This window comes from Euprymna scolopes, chromosome 8, assembly GCF_053919585.1.
Source record: "Euprymna scolopes isolate OS-2025 chromosome 8, ASM5391958v1, whole genome shotgun sequence".
Lineage (NCBI taxonomy): Eukaryota > Metazoa > Mollusca > Cephalopoda > Sepiida > Sepiolidae > Euprymna > Euprymna scolopes.
In genome coordinates this window covers 47,885,200-47,901,421 of record NC_136489.1, presented here as the reverse complement: position 1 = coordinate 47,901,421, position 16,222 = coordinate 47,885,200, and the positions used below count along the sequence as shown (strand labels likewise).

Genomic DNA, 16,222 nt, shown 5'->3' with positions numbered 1-16,222 from the left:
TGTATTGAGAGGGAGATGACTTATCACCTGAATTCTTAAATACAGGGCAAACTGAGGAGGTCTTCCAGGGGGTCGGAAAGCACTTCTCCTTAAGGCAGCGCTTAAATAGTTTCGTAAGTATGGGAGCAAGTTCTGGTTGAAGCTTTTTTAACACTATAATTGGGATGCCATCAGGGCCAGTTGCTTTACTGGAATCTAGGTTTTTTATTAGCTTGGCGACCTCATGCACGGATATTTGTATGTTACCTAGCTTGTTCTGTGTTATAGGAGGAAATATGGGGAGTTGATGGCCTTCGTCGCATAGGGTAGAATTAGCTGCAAAGTTCTTTGCAAATAGTTTGGCCTTGTCTGATGCTGACGAGATAACCTCTGGTCCATTGATAATGGTTGGGATAGAACGCACACTTCTGTTCAAGATCCTATTTGTTATTTGCCAAAACTGGTGGGAACCAAGCCGCTGATCAGCTACCTTGGATTTAACAGACTGGGCATATAGCTCTCTTGCATTTTTTATTACTCTTTTACAGTGGTTGCTGGCAGTCCTGAAAGCAGCTTTAGTCTCAGTGCATCTATTACGTTGGTAGTTATGGAAAAAGTGATTTCTGTGCGCGATAGCAGCAGCACATTCTGGGGAGAACCATGGCTGGCTGTTAGGTTTTTGTTGGAATTTTTTAGATGGTATGAATTGGTCTATGCCTACAATTAACCATTCGGTCAGATCTGATACTATAGAGGACACTTCCTTTTTAAACATGGAGTGCAGAGGTAAATCAGATATGAATGTACGGAAGCTATCCCAGTCAGCCATAGAGTATCGGTATACAGTACGGTGGAGGGGTACGTCTGATGGCTTCTTACATTTTGTTTTTATCTTAACTGATACGACGGAGTGGTCGGAGGATCCTAAAGGAGAATGAACGGTACATGAACATAGCTCAGGGGAAGTTGAAAGAAAAAGGTCTAAGAGGCTTGCATATTGATTGGGTGTATCGGGCACACGGGTGGGTTCGCGAACAATCTGAGTGAGGTCATAAGCAATGGCAAAATCATGACAAAACCTCCCCTCATCATCTGTCTTATTTGAATGGGTTAGCCATTCCACGTTATGGACGTTGAAGTCACCACAGATGTGGATGTTAGCCGAGGGATGTGAAGACAGTATGTGGTCTATTTTCTCAGATATGCTCTTAAAGATAGTAACTCCGCTGTTGTGGGGCCTATAGAGGGCAAATTTTGACCCAAGTGCAATTGCCTGATCCTTTTTTTTTAAAGTTACTCGTGGATATTTTCTCCAACTATTGAAGCTATGATTGCCTTTCCTATGGAGTTTTCTGTCTACATTCACATTTTTGTCTCCGTTTACTTTATTTGAAATGCTGTGAATGGACGGATCTTCTATGAAAGGGTTATATGTCTGGAGAAACGCAAGGAGCTTCCATGTATCCTTCACATCTCACTCTTTTTTTGCTGAAGTAGCCTCCTGGTGCTGGTTACTAGTGCCTGCTAGTTCTTGCATTGTAAATTTGATTTCAATGCATGCGGCAGTAATAGCATCTAAATCAATCGTTGAATTCCGTGCATTCCTCTGCCATGAGTAAGAATTCCAGATATCTTCATGCATTTCATTAGCACCTGCTCAATAACCAGATCCATTGACAAGTCAGCTCAGTAGCAATCATGCGTTCTAATCACATGGAATCCTTCAGAAAATTTCTGGTACACTTTAGAATGGCTTTTTGGCAGCCTCTCCATTTGCTGCAAGTACAAGTAGGTCACTTTGCATATAGGATGCTGCAGCGAATATTGGCAGCATTTTCCTTACAGTGCCAAGGTGCAGTTTCCAGTTTCCAGTATGCTTTGCCTTGATAAAAAATTGCTGGATCTTCATCATATCAAGGTATTGAATCCACAATTTTGCTGTTTGCTGGTCAACCATCGCATCTTTCACATGGTTGATTCTCTAGGCAATCCTGGTCACAGACTCTGATGACAGAACATTATCCAATGTCTCAGTCCCATCAAGGGAACCTTTCACTGCATCAGTGTTTGGGTGATCATCCTCAGTGACATGTGAAACTGGCAAATCATAGACTTTCGCTAAAAAAATAGCATTCAGAGCAGCATCAACTAAGAAGTGAGCATGGATGGCTCTTGCAATTGCTTTGCCACTTAGCATGTATTTGACGGTGTCTTCAGCATATACAAGTTCCAAAAGTTCTTGCGATGCAGAACCTGTCCTCAAATGATCAATTGACACCAGCAAGCTCATCTGTGTATGGAACCCACCAATTCACAAGACAAATGATTTCAGGTGACTGGAACTAAGCTGTGACAAATATCATTATTGCTTTGTACCAAAGTGGCTGATTGAATGTTTGAATTGGTGCTACGTTGTTTTTCCTGGCTAAATCACTAATGCAACATAACGTCAAGTACACGCAGGTTGGGTTATCAGGATCCATGTCAATCATTGGAAAAAAAACTGTAGCTGATTTCCCAGGATATGTTCCTTTGTGCACTGATTGCATAAGACCTGGCCATGCAGGTCTGGACGGATGTAAAATTAGTGAAACCTTCCAAAGGATGTCAACATTAGCAGTGAAATCGACAACTTTCTTGGCCTGGAGCTCTTTAAATATAACTGGTGGTTTGTTGCTGTGCTGTGAATCTAGGTACTTGATGTTGATCCTTCCAACAATTCAAAAAATCTGAATCCTTGAAATTGGTTTTGCTTTAACTTTCTCGGGCATAAAAGATGCTATGGTGGCCATATCGTGGAATGTGCTGAATTTATCAATACTCGTTACATTATGATCCACATTATCAGCTATGAACTGTACAAATTTAGTTTCAACAGAGGAGAGAATTTCAGCACCATAAACAAGAGTAACACTTTGTCTGAATTTCTGGACTTCCGAGCAAAATGAAAATTGAAATGTTCTAGCAATCGAGATTTCATGTATGAAAGAATGTATGGTTCACAGCCAGTGTCCTTGAGAATTTCTTCTTTTTTTTTTTTTTTTTTTAACAAGATCGACAATGGTGAGTTGCTCCTTGTCATTTTGTTGCAAATAATTAGCAACTTCCAGAAATGACTGCTTTCTTTCTGAATCCTCTGGTCTACCAAGGTTTTGTTCCTTAGAAGAATTAGCAGAAGAGAATGCCATAGGAATGTTTTTAATTGGAATAAATGTTTTCAAAACATGTTTTGTGATAATGTGTTTTTTGTGAAACAAGGTCAGCTACATAATCGATTCTACTTTTAACAGTGGATGCCTTGCCATCATTTTTTTGGACTTTTTCACAAACTTTTAACACTCTGTTCTTAAAATCAATAGTTTCTACATGAGAAACATTAACAACCCTTTTGTTTCTATCAGATTTTGCTCCAGAACCACAAAAAATACAATGTTCCTTAATGTTAAACACGCACAAGGAGCTGATTGCATGAGATGGCATTTCATCATGGGTGGACCTGTTTTTATGGTCAATTTCTAAGCAGCGTCTTAAGACCAGGTATTTTTGTTTTTGTTTTTGCTACTTACTTATCAAGGATTTTTGTGCCGTCTGGACACCAAATATTTGCAATTTGATTGCCAAACAAAACTCGAAACTGCATTAAACATCTGTTACATCTCACACCTGAGAGAACCTTACAAACCCACTTTGTTGCAACAAGCACACCAACACCACCAAAATGAGAACTGTCACCAGACTAATAGAACTTGTATTGATTGTTCTTTCCAGTGATCATTCTATCCAAACTACCATGCCATCTTGCTTCCTGAGCACAAAAGATATCAATCATTCTTCGTTTTAGTGTTTCAATAGCCTCTCCGTCTCTACCACTCATGCTACCAACATTCAGAGAAAGCAATTCTAATCTTGGATTGTTGTGGAGTTTTGCAGGGTAGTGGTCAAGTGAGACCCTCAGCACTACAACCCATCCTATTAGTAATGGCTATACTTATTGGTAATGGCTATACTTATATGATTGGTAAAATTTAATTTTACAAAGCCCAAGCTTCTTTCCTTCTGATTTTCTTTTATTTATAGCTTACCATTTATCAAGACAAATAGCCATTCGCGGATAAGGGTTAATGAGATTGTCAGTTGAACAATTAAGAATATTATGAAAGGACTGAAAATGATGAATCGAATGAAAAAAATTTGATTACTTATGGAGATATTTTAAAATATTTATGAAATAGGAGAGAGCAGATCTATGACATCATGATGTATTCTGATTTTGTGAAATCTTTTGACTTTGTAATCCTTATAATAACACAAGTAACAATTAAGAAATCATATATTTAATAATATATATAGCAGATACTATCCTAATAGGTGTCTCTCATCGGTCATAAAAATACCTGAATATAATTAGCCGAGCCACCACACTCAGGGTATCAATATCCAGGAAAGCAATTCAAATCTTGGATTGTTGTGAGGTTTTGTAGGATAATGGTTTGGTGAAACCCGCAATACTACAACCCACCTACCGAGTTGATAGCAAAAATTACGAATTATACTCATTTTTAGTTCGTGTGAGGGGAATCTATCACCATACTTTCCCTTAAACACGTCCGTTGGACTTTTATTAAGTACAATACTTAATAGTTTTTTTTTTTTTTTTTTTTTTAATGGAGAGTAGAAAACGCATTGTGGATGCGTTATCGGCAGCTCCAGTTACTCTCGCTTCTTCTTATTTGTCCCTCAGTCCTCATTTTTTTAAATGAGTGATTTTTCGGACAAAGGGAGAAGAAAAAGCTGTTTTCTAGGTTGGCAGTATTTTTGCGAACAGTTGGCTGAGATGGCGGAAATTTTCTGTTTCTATGTCTATCCTTGTAGCCATGTCACTAGTAAGGGTGCTGGAGGTAAACGTTTTGTCTGGGCTGACGTTATCCGCCTGATAGTCAGGGACCCGAACCTTGGATTAACCACTAAGGAGGCTGTCCTATCAGCAGGTGCAAAGTACTGGGGCTGCTGTATTGCCATTTGGTGAATGGATTCTGGACCATGCAGTAGCTTCTGGTGGGGCCTCTCGATGCCATACTAGTGGGTAATTGTTACGGCTTTACCTTATCATTAACTACAAATAAAAAAAAATAAAAAATTCTTCGTTTCTTTTTCTCTCTTAATTTCCCCTCTCTGTCCTGCTCTAAGTAAATCTGTCGACCTAGTCCACAAATTCCAAAATTTCATCATGACAAGTTTCAAGAAAAAATACACGATTAAACCCGGTTCCCCAACTTCCAACGTAGACCCCTACTACCATGTCTCCTTCTCCAACATCAGGGGTCTTCGTTCTAACCTTCCAGAGGTTGAAACCCAATTACAGGAGACTAAACCAGACCTTTTATTTTTAAGTGAAACTGGCATTGGACAGGCTATTTCCCTAGATGAGTTTGCAATTTCAGGATACTCTAACTTAACTTCTAAATCTGACCCCCAAGATCGCCATGGGCATGGAATATGTGCCTATATTAAAGATAGCTTTCCATGTGGGAGGGACATCTCCAGGGAAGATCCTAACTTACCCTATATGTGCTTCCGGGTTGCTTTAGCTCACACTACTGCATTTATATTTACTCTCTATCGCCCCCACAACAGTGGAGTTACTATCTTTCAAAGCATATCTGAGAAAATTGACCAAGTCCTTTCTACTTATCCTTCAGCTAACATTCATATATGTGGAGACTTCAATGTTCACAACGTTGAATGGTTGACCCACTCAAACAAGACCGATGATGAGGGGAGGTTCTGTCATGATTTCTCCATTGCCTATGACCTCACTCAGATTGTTCAGGAACCTACCCGTGTGCCCGATAATGATGGCCAGTATGCGAGCCTACTAGACCTTTTTCTCACAACTTGCCCTGAACTATGTTCAGTTTCTGTTCTGTCGCCTCTTGGATCTTCCGACCACTCTGTTGTATCAATTAAGATAAAAATGAAATGTAATAAGTCCCCAGATGTACCTCTTCATCGTACAGTATATCGATACACTAAGGCTGACTGGGATAGCTTCCGTACATTTATATCTGATCTACCTCTGCATTCCATGTTTAAAAAGGATGTGTCCTCTATAGTATTAGACCTAACTGAATGGTTAATTGTAGGTATTGACCATTTCATACCCTCTAAAAAGTTTCAGAAAAAACCTAACAGCCAGCCATGGTTCTCTCCAGAATGTGCTGCTGCCATTGCGCACAGAAATCACTTTTTCCACTGCTTCAAACGTAATAGATGTATGGAAACTAAAGCCGTTTTCAGGACTGCCAGCAACCATTGTAAGAAAGTAATAAGGAACGCAAGAGAGTTGTATGCTCAATCTGTTAAGTCCAAAGTAGCTGAGCAGCGGCTTGGTTCCCACCAGTTTTGGCAAATAGCAAACAGAATCCTGAACAGAAGCGTGTGCTCCATCCCAACTATTATCAATGGACCTGAGGTAATCTCGTCAGCATCAGACAAAGCCAAACTCTTTGTCAAGAACTTTGCAGCAAATTCTACCCTTTGCGACCAAGACCGCCAGCCCCCAATATTTCCTCCTGTATCAGAAAACACGCTATGTGATATACGTATATCTGTACGTGATGTTGCCAAGCTAATCAAAAACCTTGATTCCAGTAAAGCAACTGGCCCTGATGGTATTCCAATTATAGTACTCAAAAAACTTCAACCTGAATTAGCGCCCATACTTACAAAACTGTTTAAACGTTGTCTTAAGGAGAATAGTTTCCCATCTCCCTGGAAAACCTCATCAGTATGCCCTGTATTTAAGAATTCAGGTGATCGCTCATCCCCCTCTCAGTACAGGCCAATAAGTCTCCTGTGCGTCATGAGTAAGTTGCTAGAATCTGTGTTAAATACAGAAGTAATCAAACATCTCAACAAAAATAACCTTCTTAGTGACACTCAATATGGTTTCCGTTCTGCTAGATCTACAGCAGATGTCATTACAGTTATATCGCATAGGATTAGCGAATCTCTCGACGGTGGCAATCTTTCTAGAGCAATTGCTCTTGACATATCTAAAGCCTTTGATAGGGTATGGCATAAAGGTTTACTTCATAAGATCGCTAGCTATGGTATAGCTGGAAAAGTCTTCTCAATTATTAAATCATTTCTTTCTGATAGGTTCATAAGAGTAGTAGTTGTGGGGCAAAAATCAGAAGCTCACAGTATTAATGCCGGTGTCCCTCAGGGATCCATCCTGGGCCCAACTCTTTTCCTGATCTACATTAATGATCTTCCAAATCATATCCTTACATCATTTGTAGACATTTATGCTGACGACACTACCATTTATGGTACCACATCTAAGACAGTAAACGACCAAGTTCTCTCCAATTCTCTCTCCTCTGATCTTGAGCACGTAGTACAATGGGGAAAGGAGTGGCTGGTTACTTTTAATGCATCTAAAACCAAGCTTCTCTCTTTACATCATCAACATTCTAATCCACATTTGTCATCAATTGAAATGAATGGCTCTCGTCTTCAGGAGGCCTCAAGTTTTGACAAGCTTCTGGGCTTGACCATTACTCCTGATCTTAAATGGAACACGTATATCAAATCTGTTGCCAAGGCCGCTGGAAAAATGGTGGGATCTTTCTATCGATCCAGTAGATATCTCACTGCTGATGCTATTCTCTACCTATATAAGAGCCAGGTACGTCCAAGGATGGAATACTGTTGCCACATCTGGGCAGGAGCTGCTAGAAAGGACTTGTCCTGCCTTGATAGAGTTCAAAATAGACTTCGTAGCCTCGTAGGAGATGTCCTTTTCTCCTCCTTGCAACCTCTATCTCACAGAAGAGATGTTGCGAGTTTGTCTCTGATGTATCGCTATTTTCATGGAAAGTGTTCAACTGAGCTTCAATCTTTGGTCCCCCCTCGCCAAACTTTCACAAGAAACACTCGTCTAGCTGTAAACACTATCAATAATTTCCCCCACTCTTTATCTGTGGCTAAACCTAAACGTAGATTCCATGAACAAAGCTTCTTTCTTAGAACTGCACGCCTGTGGAATTGTCTTCCGTTTTCCTGCTTTCCGGCTGACTACAATATGGTTGTGTTCAAGTCTAAAGTAAATAAGTTCTTGATGAGCCGTTCCATATAAGTTATTAAATTTACCAAATTTTCATTACTAATGATTACTATATTGACCAATTTCTACTGTACACTCTTTAACCCTTATCCTTGAGTGGCCTCTGGGCCTTGATAATGTGGTGATGCCTTTGTAAAAAAAAAAAAAAAAAAAAAAAAAAAAAAAAAAAACCACCTACCAGTAATGACATCTTCACTATTAGTGTCTATTTAACAGATGCCGTTTTAACATTGTGATATATACATGACTGGATAGAGGTTCATAGTAATTCGCAATTGTATTTTTCGGTCACCCACAAGGACCTATGGCACAGTGGTTAGAGTACTTGGAAAAATCAATTGTAAAAGTAATATTTGTTTGAAGGTTCAATTCTTAGTGTGGGCGACTGAAAAATACTATTGCGAATTACTCATGACCTCTATCCAGTCAAGGCTGATGGAACAAGAGCATGCTACCCCCCCCCCGTGAAGTAAATAGTGTTTTGTTTGAAATTTTGTCCAAATTCTTGAGTACGACAGAAACATTCCAGAGTTCGACAAGATACACCTAAAGGAGGTCAGAGGTTACATCGACCGAAACGTTGTGAAAATTATACTCAAGATGAAAACAGTATTCTTATGAATCCAAATAACCAATCTCCATCTCAGAACTTCAAAAACAAAATCGTTAATTTTACTTTTCACGTAAAGCAATGCAAAATGTTATTTTTAAGAAAGGCATCTTGAATTCAATTTCCTGTGATCTTCCCCAGTTTGCTGCCGAAAATATAATACTTTTATTATTGTTCTTGGTATACATCAATACATATCCTACTTACCATATTTGGTAATACATATGTGTGTGTGTGTGTGTGTGTGTGTGTGTGTGTGTGTGTGTGTGTGTGTGTGTGTGTATATATATATATATATATAGAGAGAGAGAGAGAGGGAGAGAGAGAGAGAGAGTTATGTTTCACATTTATGTTGTTTCCGGGTCATATTGTTGGGCTTTAAAGAAAAAGAAAAGAAGGTCACGGATGTTTGAAGTAATCTGTTCACAAATATAAGAAAACTCTTTCTAAAAATAGATATTTCTTCCGATTAGGAAATTGACTGACGTCTTTCAGAAAGAAAGAAGACAGCCGATAAAAAAATGTAATATTGAATATTTAATGATCGACTTATTTTATTGGAATATAAAATTCTATACAACAATATCCCCTTGTTTCATCACATGTTCTCAGGAGTATCCTTTAATGAGATCAAATGGGTTCCAGTGGTACTTTTTAATGAGATCAAATTAACTTCATTCGTAGTTTTGACTGAGATCAAATTAGTTCTGTGGTATTACTTAATGAGAACAAATTGGCTCCAGTTGTATTTTTAATCAGATTAAATTGTTTCAAATGTTTATAATGCAAATTTTAAAAATATATTTTGAAAATAAATAATTTAAATCGGTTCCAGTAGTTAATAAGATCAAATTGTTTAGCCAATTTGAATTATTTATTTGCAAAAAATATTAACAAAATTTACATTTGTACCACTGTTAATATTTTTTGCAAATAAATAATTCAAATTGGCTCCAGTGTTATTATTTCATGAGATCAAATTGGCTCCATTGGTATTATTTAATATGATCAAATTTTTTAAAATGTTTAATTTATAAATATTTTACACTTTCTGTAAATAAATTATTCAAATTGTCTCCAGTAGTATTATTTAAGAAGATCAAATTGGCTCTACTAGTATTATTTAATATCAAATTGGCTCCAATGGTATTATTTAATGAAATTGAATTGGATTCAGTGGTATTATTTAATAAGATCAAATTGATTCCATTTATATTACTTAATAAGATCAAATTGCTTTCAGTTGGACTCTTTACTGAGATTAAATTCACTTTATTGGTATTATTTAATGAGATCAAATTGTTTAAAATGTAAGTTTTTCACACTTTTTGCAAATAAATGAGTCAAATTAGCTTACATGGTATTATTTAATGAGAACAAATTGACTCCAGTGATATTTTCACTGAGATAAAACTGTAAAAAATGTTTATAATGTAAACTATTTTATATTTTTTGCAAATAAATAATTCAAATTGGCACCAATGGTATCATTTAATGAAATCAAATTGTTTAAAAATGTTTTAAATGTAAATCTTAAAAATCTTAATTTATTTATTGCTGACTATTATCCTCATCTCTCTTAGATGTTGATTCATGACGTTTTGGCCAACTATTCCTCTGGTCTTCGTCAGGTGGTAACCACGATGGGATAGAAACTCTGAATCTCCTAACAGCACTCTTAGCAATTACTGCCATCCATATTTTTTGTCGTCTCACCACGTTTTAGCCATTAAGCCTCTGGCCGGCTTTGGGTAGGTTTGAAACAATTCTCACCCGGAACCATAGAGATTCAATGTCTCTATCCACTGCTCCATGAACCCCAAAGGGCGATCAAGGTTGGATTTTTTGCTTTTATAAATCCATATTTATTTTATTATCTGATCTTCCATGGTCAGGTCCATACCGAATGGTATATATAATACAGACTACAATTGTTTGTAGGCCTTATGGTCTACCATAGCTAAGGTAACATCACATAATGACAAATTGCCAAAAGAAATGATCGTATATTTAGCAAAATGTGCAGTTACTTATCAATTTTTTCTTTTTGGTATCAATTCTTTAAGCATTTCCTATTTAATGGTATATTAGCAATATTGGGCTCACAAAAAGAAAATTATTAATTTATTTTTGAAAGCTTTAAAATTAATGTTTTTCATAAAAATAATGAAAATATATATATATATATATATATATATATATATATATATAACTACTTCATTTACTCACATAAAATTAATATACGAAAGTATAAATTTATGCATAAACTTTAAGTATTCACTTCAAAAGTGCTCAATATGTAGGTAGAGCTAGTTAGTAATTTATAAAATATATATGGCGATTAAGCTACACTGAATATTCCGCGTTTCATCCACTATAGAATTCTTCAGGCTTATGCACATAAGCCTGAAGAATCCTAGAGTGGATGAAATGCGGAATTTTCAGTGTAGCTTAATCGCCATATATATTTTATAAATTATTATATATACATATATATATACACACACACATATATATATATTGCTAATCTGAAAGATAATAATTATTATTAACATATTCAATGAATTTCACACTTCAAAACACAAAAGATGAAAAATTAAACGCATTCAAAATTCTGATTTTCAACCTTAAAATCTGACCATCACAAGTATTTTTTTGTTTGTTTGACTGTTTGGTTTTGTAGGCAATATATATATATATATATATATATATATATATATATATATATATATATATATATATATATATATATATCGATTATAAAAAAAAGCGTACACCATTATAAAGTTCATTCTTCACTTAATACTTGGTAAACATGTCGTATTGATTGGATAGTTACTTGATTTTTGGTAGATTTTTAGAGAGAGATTCCATCAAAAAATACTTACTCCCTCCTGCCATTTTTACCTTCCTAAATTTATCCAATCAAATTGCATTCTTACAGACGGTGTATCGCCAAATATATCCCAGTATTTTCCTCATATTTTTGTTTATCTAAACTGCAAGAGGGACACTTTTTTATTGCTTATATGGATTTGCATTCATTTAAGAAAACAAAAATAAAGAAAAATCTGTTACATTAAGTTAAAGATGTTACATTAAAAAATCACGAAATTGATCAAGTAGATTTTTTTAATTAAAAAAATCACTTTTTACAATTTTTAGCAAATAAGTATTTTAGCAGCCATTTGTAAGAGAGATTATTGGGGGGGGTAACCACAAATGGCCTGGATCCTCGGTGTGTGATTCAGACCAGATCTCCAGCTCGAAAAGAATTGGTTGGAGGTACAGTCAAAGGTGAAGGCTGTGGTCAACTCATGGCTTCCTAGGAAACTTTCCTTAAAGGGTAGAACCGAGGCATACATTTTCCTCTCATCTTTACTGACTGGCCGTACTTCCCCTGCCTGCACGACACCTAAAAGCTCTTGTCAAACTCTTGTCCTCACTTCTCTGGGACAAAGGAAGACACTGGGTGAACAGACAGGTCTGTATTCAACGTCCGTGTGAGGGAGACTTGGAAATGCCGGATTTTAAGTGTCATCGAAATGCCAAGAGGCTGGCCTTCCTGAGCCAGTATCTGTAAGATCAACTGTGGTACCCCGCGGTTACTGCCGCCTTTCCCGTCCTTGTTCTCGACCCTTCTGTCGAGAGCCGTCGCAGGCCGCAGGGAGAATCTGCCTTCCTAAAAGAGTGTTGAGCCGCACTAAAACGACTACAAAGGTCCAACGACCTTGAGACTGTTACTCGTAGGGAACTTCATAGGGATCTAGTGAGGGGGGTCGCCAACGACTCACTATGCATGCGTTTGAGTTGACAGCAGAGTGAGATCCACTCTGACCTGGCAATTGGACCGAAATGCACTTCCCCTCAACAAGATACAATGCAGTTCCAGTTTTTTGGAGTTGCCTGCTTGTCCCCATTGCAGAACAACATGCTTTCTTTGATTGCCACAAACTTTGCTGGTACTGGTCGTATATCAGCGGGGTGACAGCTCGCATCGATCCCAAGCATCCTCGCCTGATTACCGTATCCAACGTCATTGACAACATGAGGTCTCCATGGAACTGGGAAAGACAAATACTCTACATTACGATCCTGGCCATGGTGAGAATAGTGATTTGGACGTCGCAACTGCAAGGTGGCCAGGGGGTGTTGTTTTTTTCTGATCAGAATCTGATCGCTTTCTTTAAGCACCACCTACAAGTGAAGATCAGATGTGATAGAAAGAGGCTGCATTTTGCTGTATTTGACAGAAGATGGATACATGTAGCGAGTCTGTGTGTACAAAAAGGAGTCAAATTTGAATACATGTTCCCCGCCTAGGTGTGGAACGTGCAATTCCATCAAGTGTAATCTAATTTTTAGCCTCTTAGCTAGCCAAGTGAGTGTTCCATCCCTCACCAACTAGGAAGCCTCCAAGATCCCCACCCCCACCTAACTGCAGTTTTTTTCACCCCTCCCTCTAAATTTCATCCATTTCGGAAAGGAAGAAATCAATCACTAACACCACCCACTAACCCACCAATTTTTCTTTTCTCTATTTCGCCCCATCTAGAGGGCACCTCCACAGAACCTCGGGTTCCTTTACAAACCAAAGTGGAACGGGTGGTCTATCAACCAATTGGGTTGGGAGGGTCCTACTAACTATTTTTGTATTTTTTCTTCCCCACCTTCTACACAAATGAATTATTGTATCATTATGTTATTTCTTTTGTTTTTACATGTCAATAAAAAATGTTTTAAACAATTGAGTTCTAAGTAGGACGTTCCCCAGTACAAAAGGTTGAATGCGGTGTTATGGTAGAACAAGATACTAGCAAAGAGAAACTTTTGTTTAGTTCTGGAGTGACAAGGATGACCAACGACCCCCCCCCCTTTTTGAGTTGGCCTTGTGCCTAAGTTTTTTGTTCATGTTGAATTACATTGTATTTTTAGCCTAAATAAAAGATTTAATACCTCAAATCTGATTTTCTTTAAAAAAAAAAACAAAACAAAAAAAAACTAATCGATCAAATTATGTGATTTTTGGAATATGTCATCTTCGTTCCGTAACGAATACGTACATCATAAATACTTTTCTGGGTTTTCTTTTCATTATAAGTGCAAGTGTAGCAAAGCATTATTCTTTTTTTTTTTTTTTTTTTTTGCAAAATTTCCCTTTCGTAATGAATCATTAAACTAATCAATAGTTTTGAACAGTCGATATTGGAAAGTGTGTGAGTTAAAAAAAAAATTTTTTTTCCAAAATTTAAACTTTGTAACAAATTTTTAAAAATCATTAAAATATTAAAATTTAGTTTTGAATAATCATTGTTGGAATTCTCTCCTCTGTGTTGAGTACAAGTCTTCAAAATTGAAAACAAAAAATTGTCTTCAAAAACTGAAATGCACAAGTACCAATAAAACTAGTTCGAGAGAAGTTCATTTCGTTAATGAAATCTTAAAGTCATGATCACTAAGAACGATAACTCGCGTGAATTATCGTTCTTAGTTAACATGAGTTATCGTTCTTTGGTGTAAACCGGAAGTAAACCGTTTCTCATTTTGTTTTGAGTCAATCCAGATGGAGTTCTTTTGACTTTAACGAACAATTTTTAATTCGAATTCAAAATCCATTCGTGATGGAAACGGTGAAGGTAATTATACTGTTTATCTGTTAACGTATAAAATTATAATAAACGACAAACAATATCTAATGTCTTTAAACTAAAGATCGATCAACCCAAACAACACACGTGGTTTTGTTGTGATTTTATTGTTTATTTTTGTTGGTTTATTTGATACCCTCTCTCCAACAAAATATTTTTAAAAAATTTCTATTTATTTTTATTTTTCGCTTTCTGTTTTGTTTTCTGTGTTTGTCTTTGATCAATTCATGTTTTAGTCGCGTAAATTATTTAGAATGAATTTCGACTTTACGGTCGGGTATTTTATAAACAATGCTTAATTTTTGTATAGGACTTTCAAGATTAAATCAATTTTTAGAGTATATTTTTGTAAGGTGAAAATACAGAATAGTTAACAAAGGCCCCTTCCCATGTTAAGAATAATTTTCCAATGTTATTAATTTCAGTACCGTCCATAAACTGCAGTGCATGAGTACCGGCATTACTCTCAAACAACTTTTCACTTAAATCTTAATTTAAGTAAAAAAATTGTTTGGAAATACTGCTAAAACGCATCTCACACTAAATAATTTAGGTGACTAAAATAGAAATTATTCACTTTTTGGTAAAATTCTACTTGGTTCCAACCTGAACATTTTCCTTCTCTAGGTTTTCGAGAATGCTAAAAACGAATATCGCATTTAAATTTTCCACAAATAAGTAGTTTTCCGGATATTAACAAATATAATTCATTGTGTTAAAAGTTGTGACCATTGTGGTACGCGCAAGCGCGTATATTTTATTATACCTTATAATTTTTTCTAATTTTTGGATATGTTCATTACTGTGAGGCGAAAATTAAGTACATACTATTCGGTTTACTTAAAATTCAGTATTTCAAATTTCGCTATTATTACGAAGAACCCAAATTTTTTGTTGTTGTTTTGTTAATATTATATGAGGAATTTTTTTGAGATGAAGCTGTTGAAGAATACACGTTTTGTATTGAGAAATACACGCTTTAAATATTGCCGAAAAATCTTAATCTGACGGTGAAGGGAGATTATCCAAGTGGTCGCGTAAACTTCCGTGGTTGCAAATGAATTCCCACTGCTCCCCCCCCCCAACACACACACTGGGGTCAAGTAACAATATAAGGTGGCAGAAGCAGAGTAACTGTGTTATCTGCTCTGCTGCTGCACCCACAACTCTGTAGAGTAAAAAGTGTAGAACGGAGAGCAACTATGGGGTGGAACGATATGTGTCGAACTAGAAAAGACAACATGATTCCATTTCCATTTGTTTTTTGGGTTTTTTTTTTTGTTGCAAACCAACTAATAGTTCACCAGTTGTGTACAAATCCCAAAAGCGATAGGAACCTTCTATCCTGTCTGAAAGTAACACAATGTTCAATGAGCGAGAACAGAGATGTACTGCTGTACAACTCAGGCTCTCTACTGATCCAAGTTATGGCAACATTAGCAGCACTCTCAAAATGCATTGTTGGATTGCCATGAATAACAGGAACAGGGTGATAAAACAAAGTTTATGGCCATGGTTATGGTATTCGGTATGGTTTCAAGTGAGGGTCACATCATGCCACCTCACATCTTTGAAGTTGGCTTGAAAGTCAACACCAAAGTATACCTGGATGTGCTGAAGAGTGTGATCATTCGCTGGCAGGTCCTGGGTGTGGCTCCACCCCACAAGTCCAAAGAGACTTATGCTTAGCTTCAGAAGGAGTGCTATGACTTTGTATCCTTCTCTCACTGGCCCCTCTCCTCTCCCAGCTTGAACCTGCTGGAATACTTTGGTCATATGTTGAGAAGATCATCAACATGACCTCCCACAACACCAAAGCCAGCCTGATCGCTGCCATCTACCAAGCTCCCACTA

General features: G+C 36.9%; 1 protein-coding gene across 1 annotated transcript in view; it reads left to right on the top strand.

The window, feature by feature from the left end:
* Positions 1–14,209: 14,209 nt before the first annotated feature.
* LOC145283551 (putative ATP-dependent RNA helicase DDX41) overlaps positions 14,210–16,222 on the top strand; it is an 87,831-nt gene continuing 85,818 nt past the window's right edge. The window contains exon 1 of the mRNA XM_080132434.1: positions 14,210–14,356. Coding sequence (XP_079988560.1) covers positions 14,342–14,356 — 15 coding nt within the window. The 5' untranslated portion in view covers positions 14,210–14,341. The remainder of the gene's footprint in view (positions 14,357–16,222) is intronic.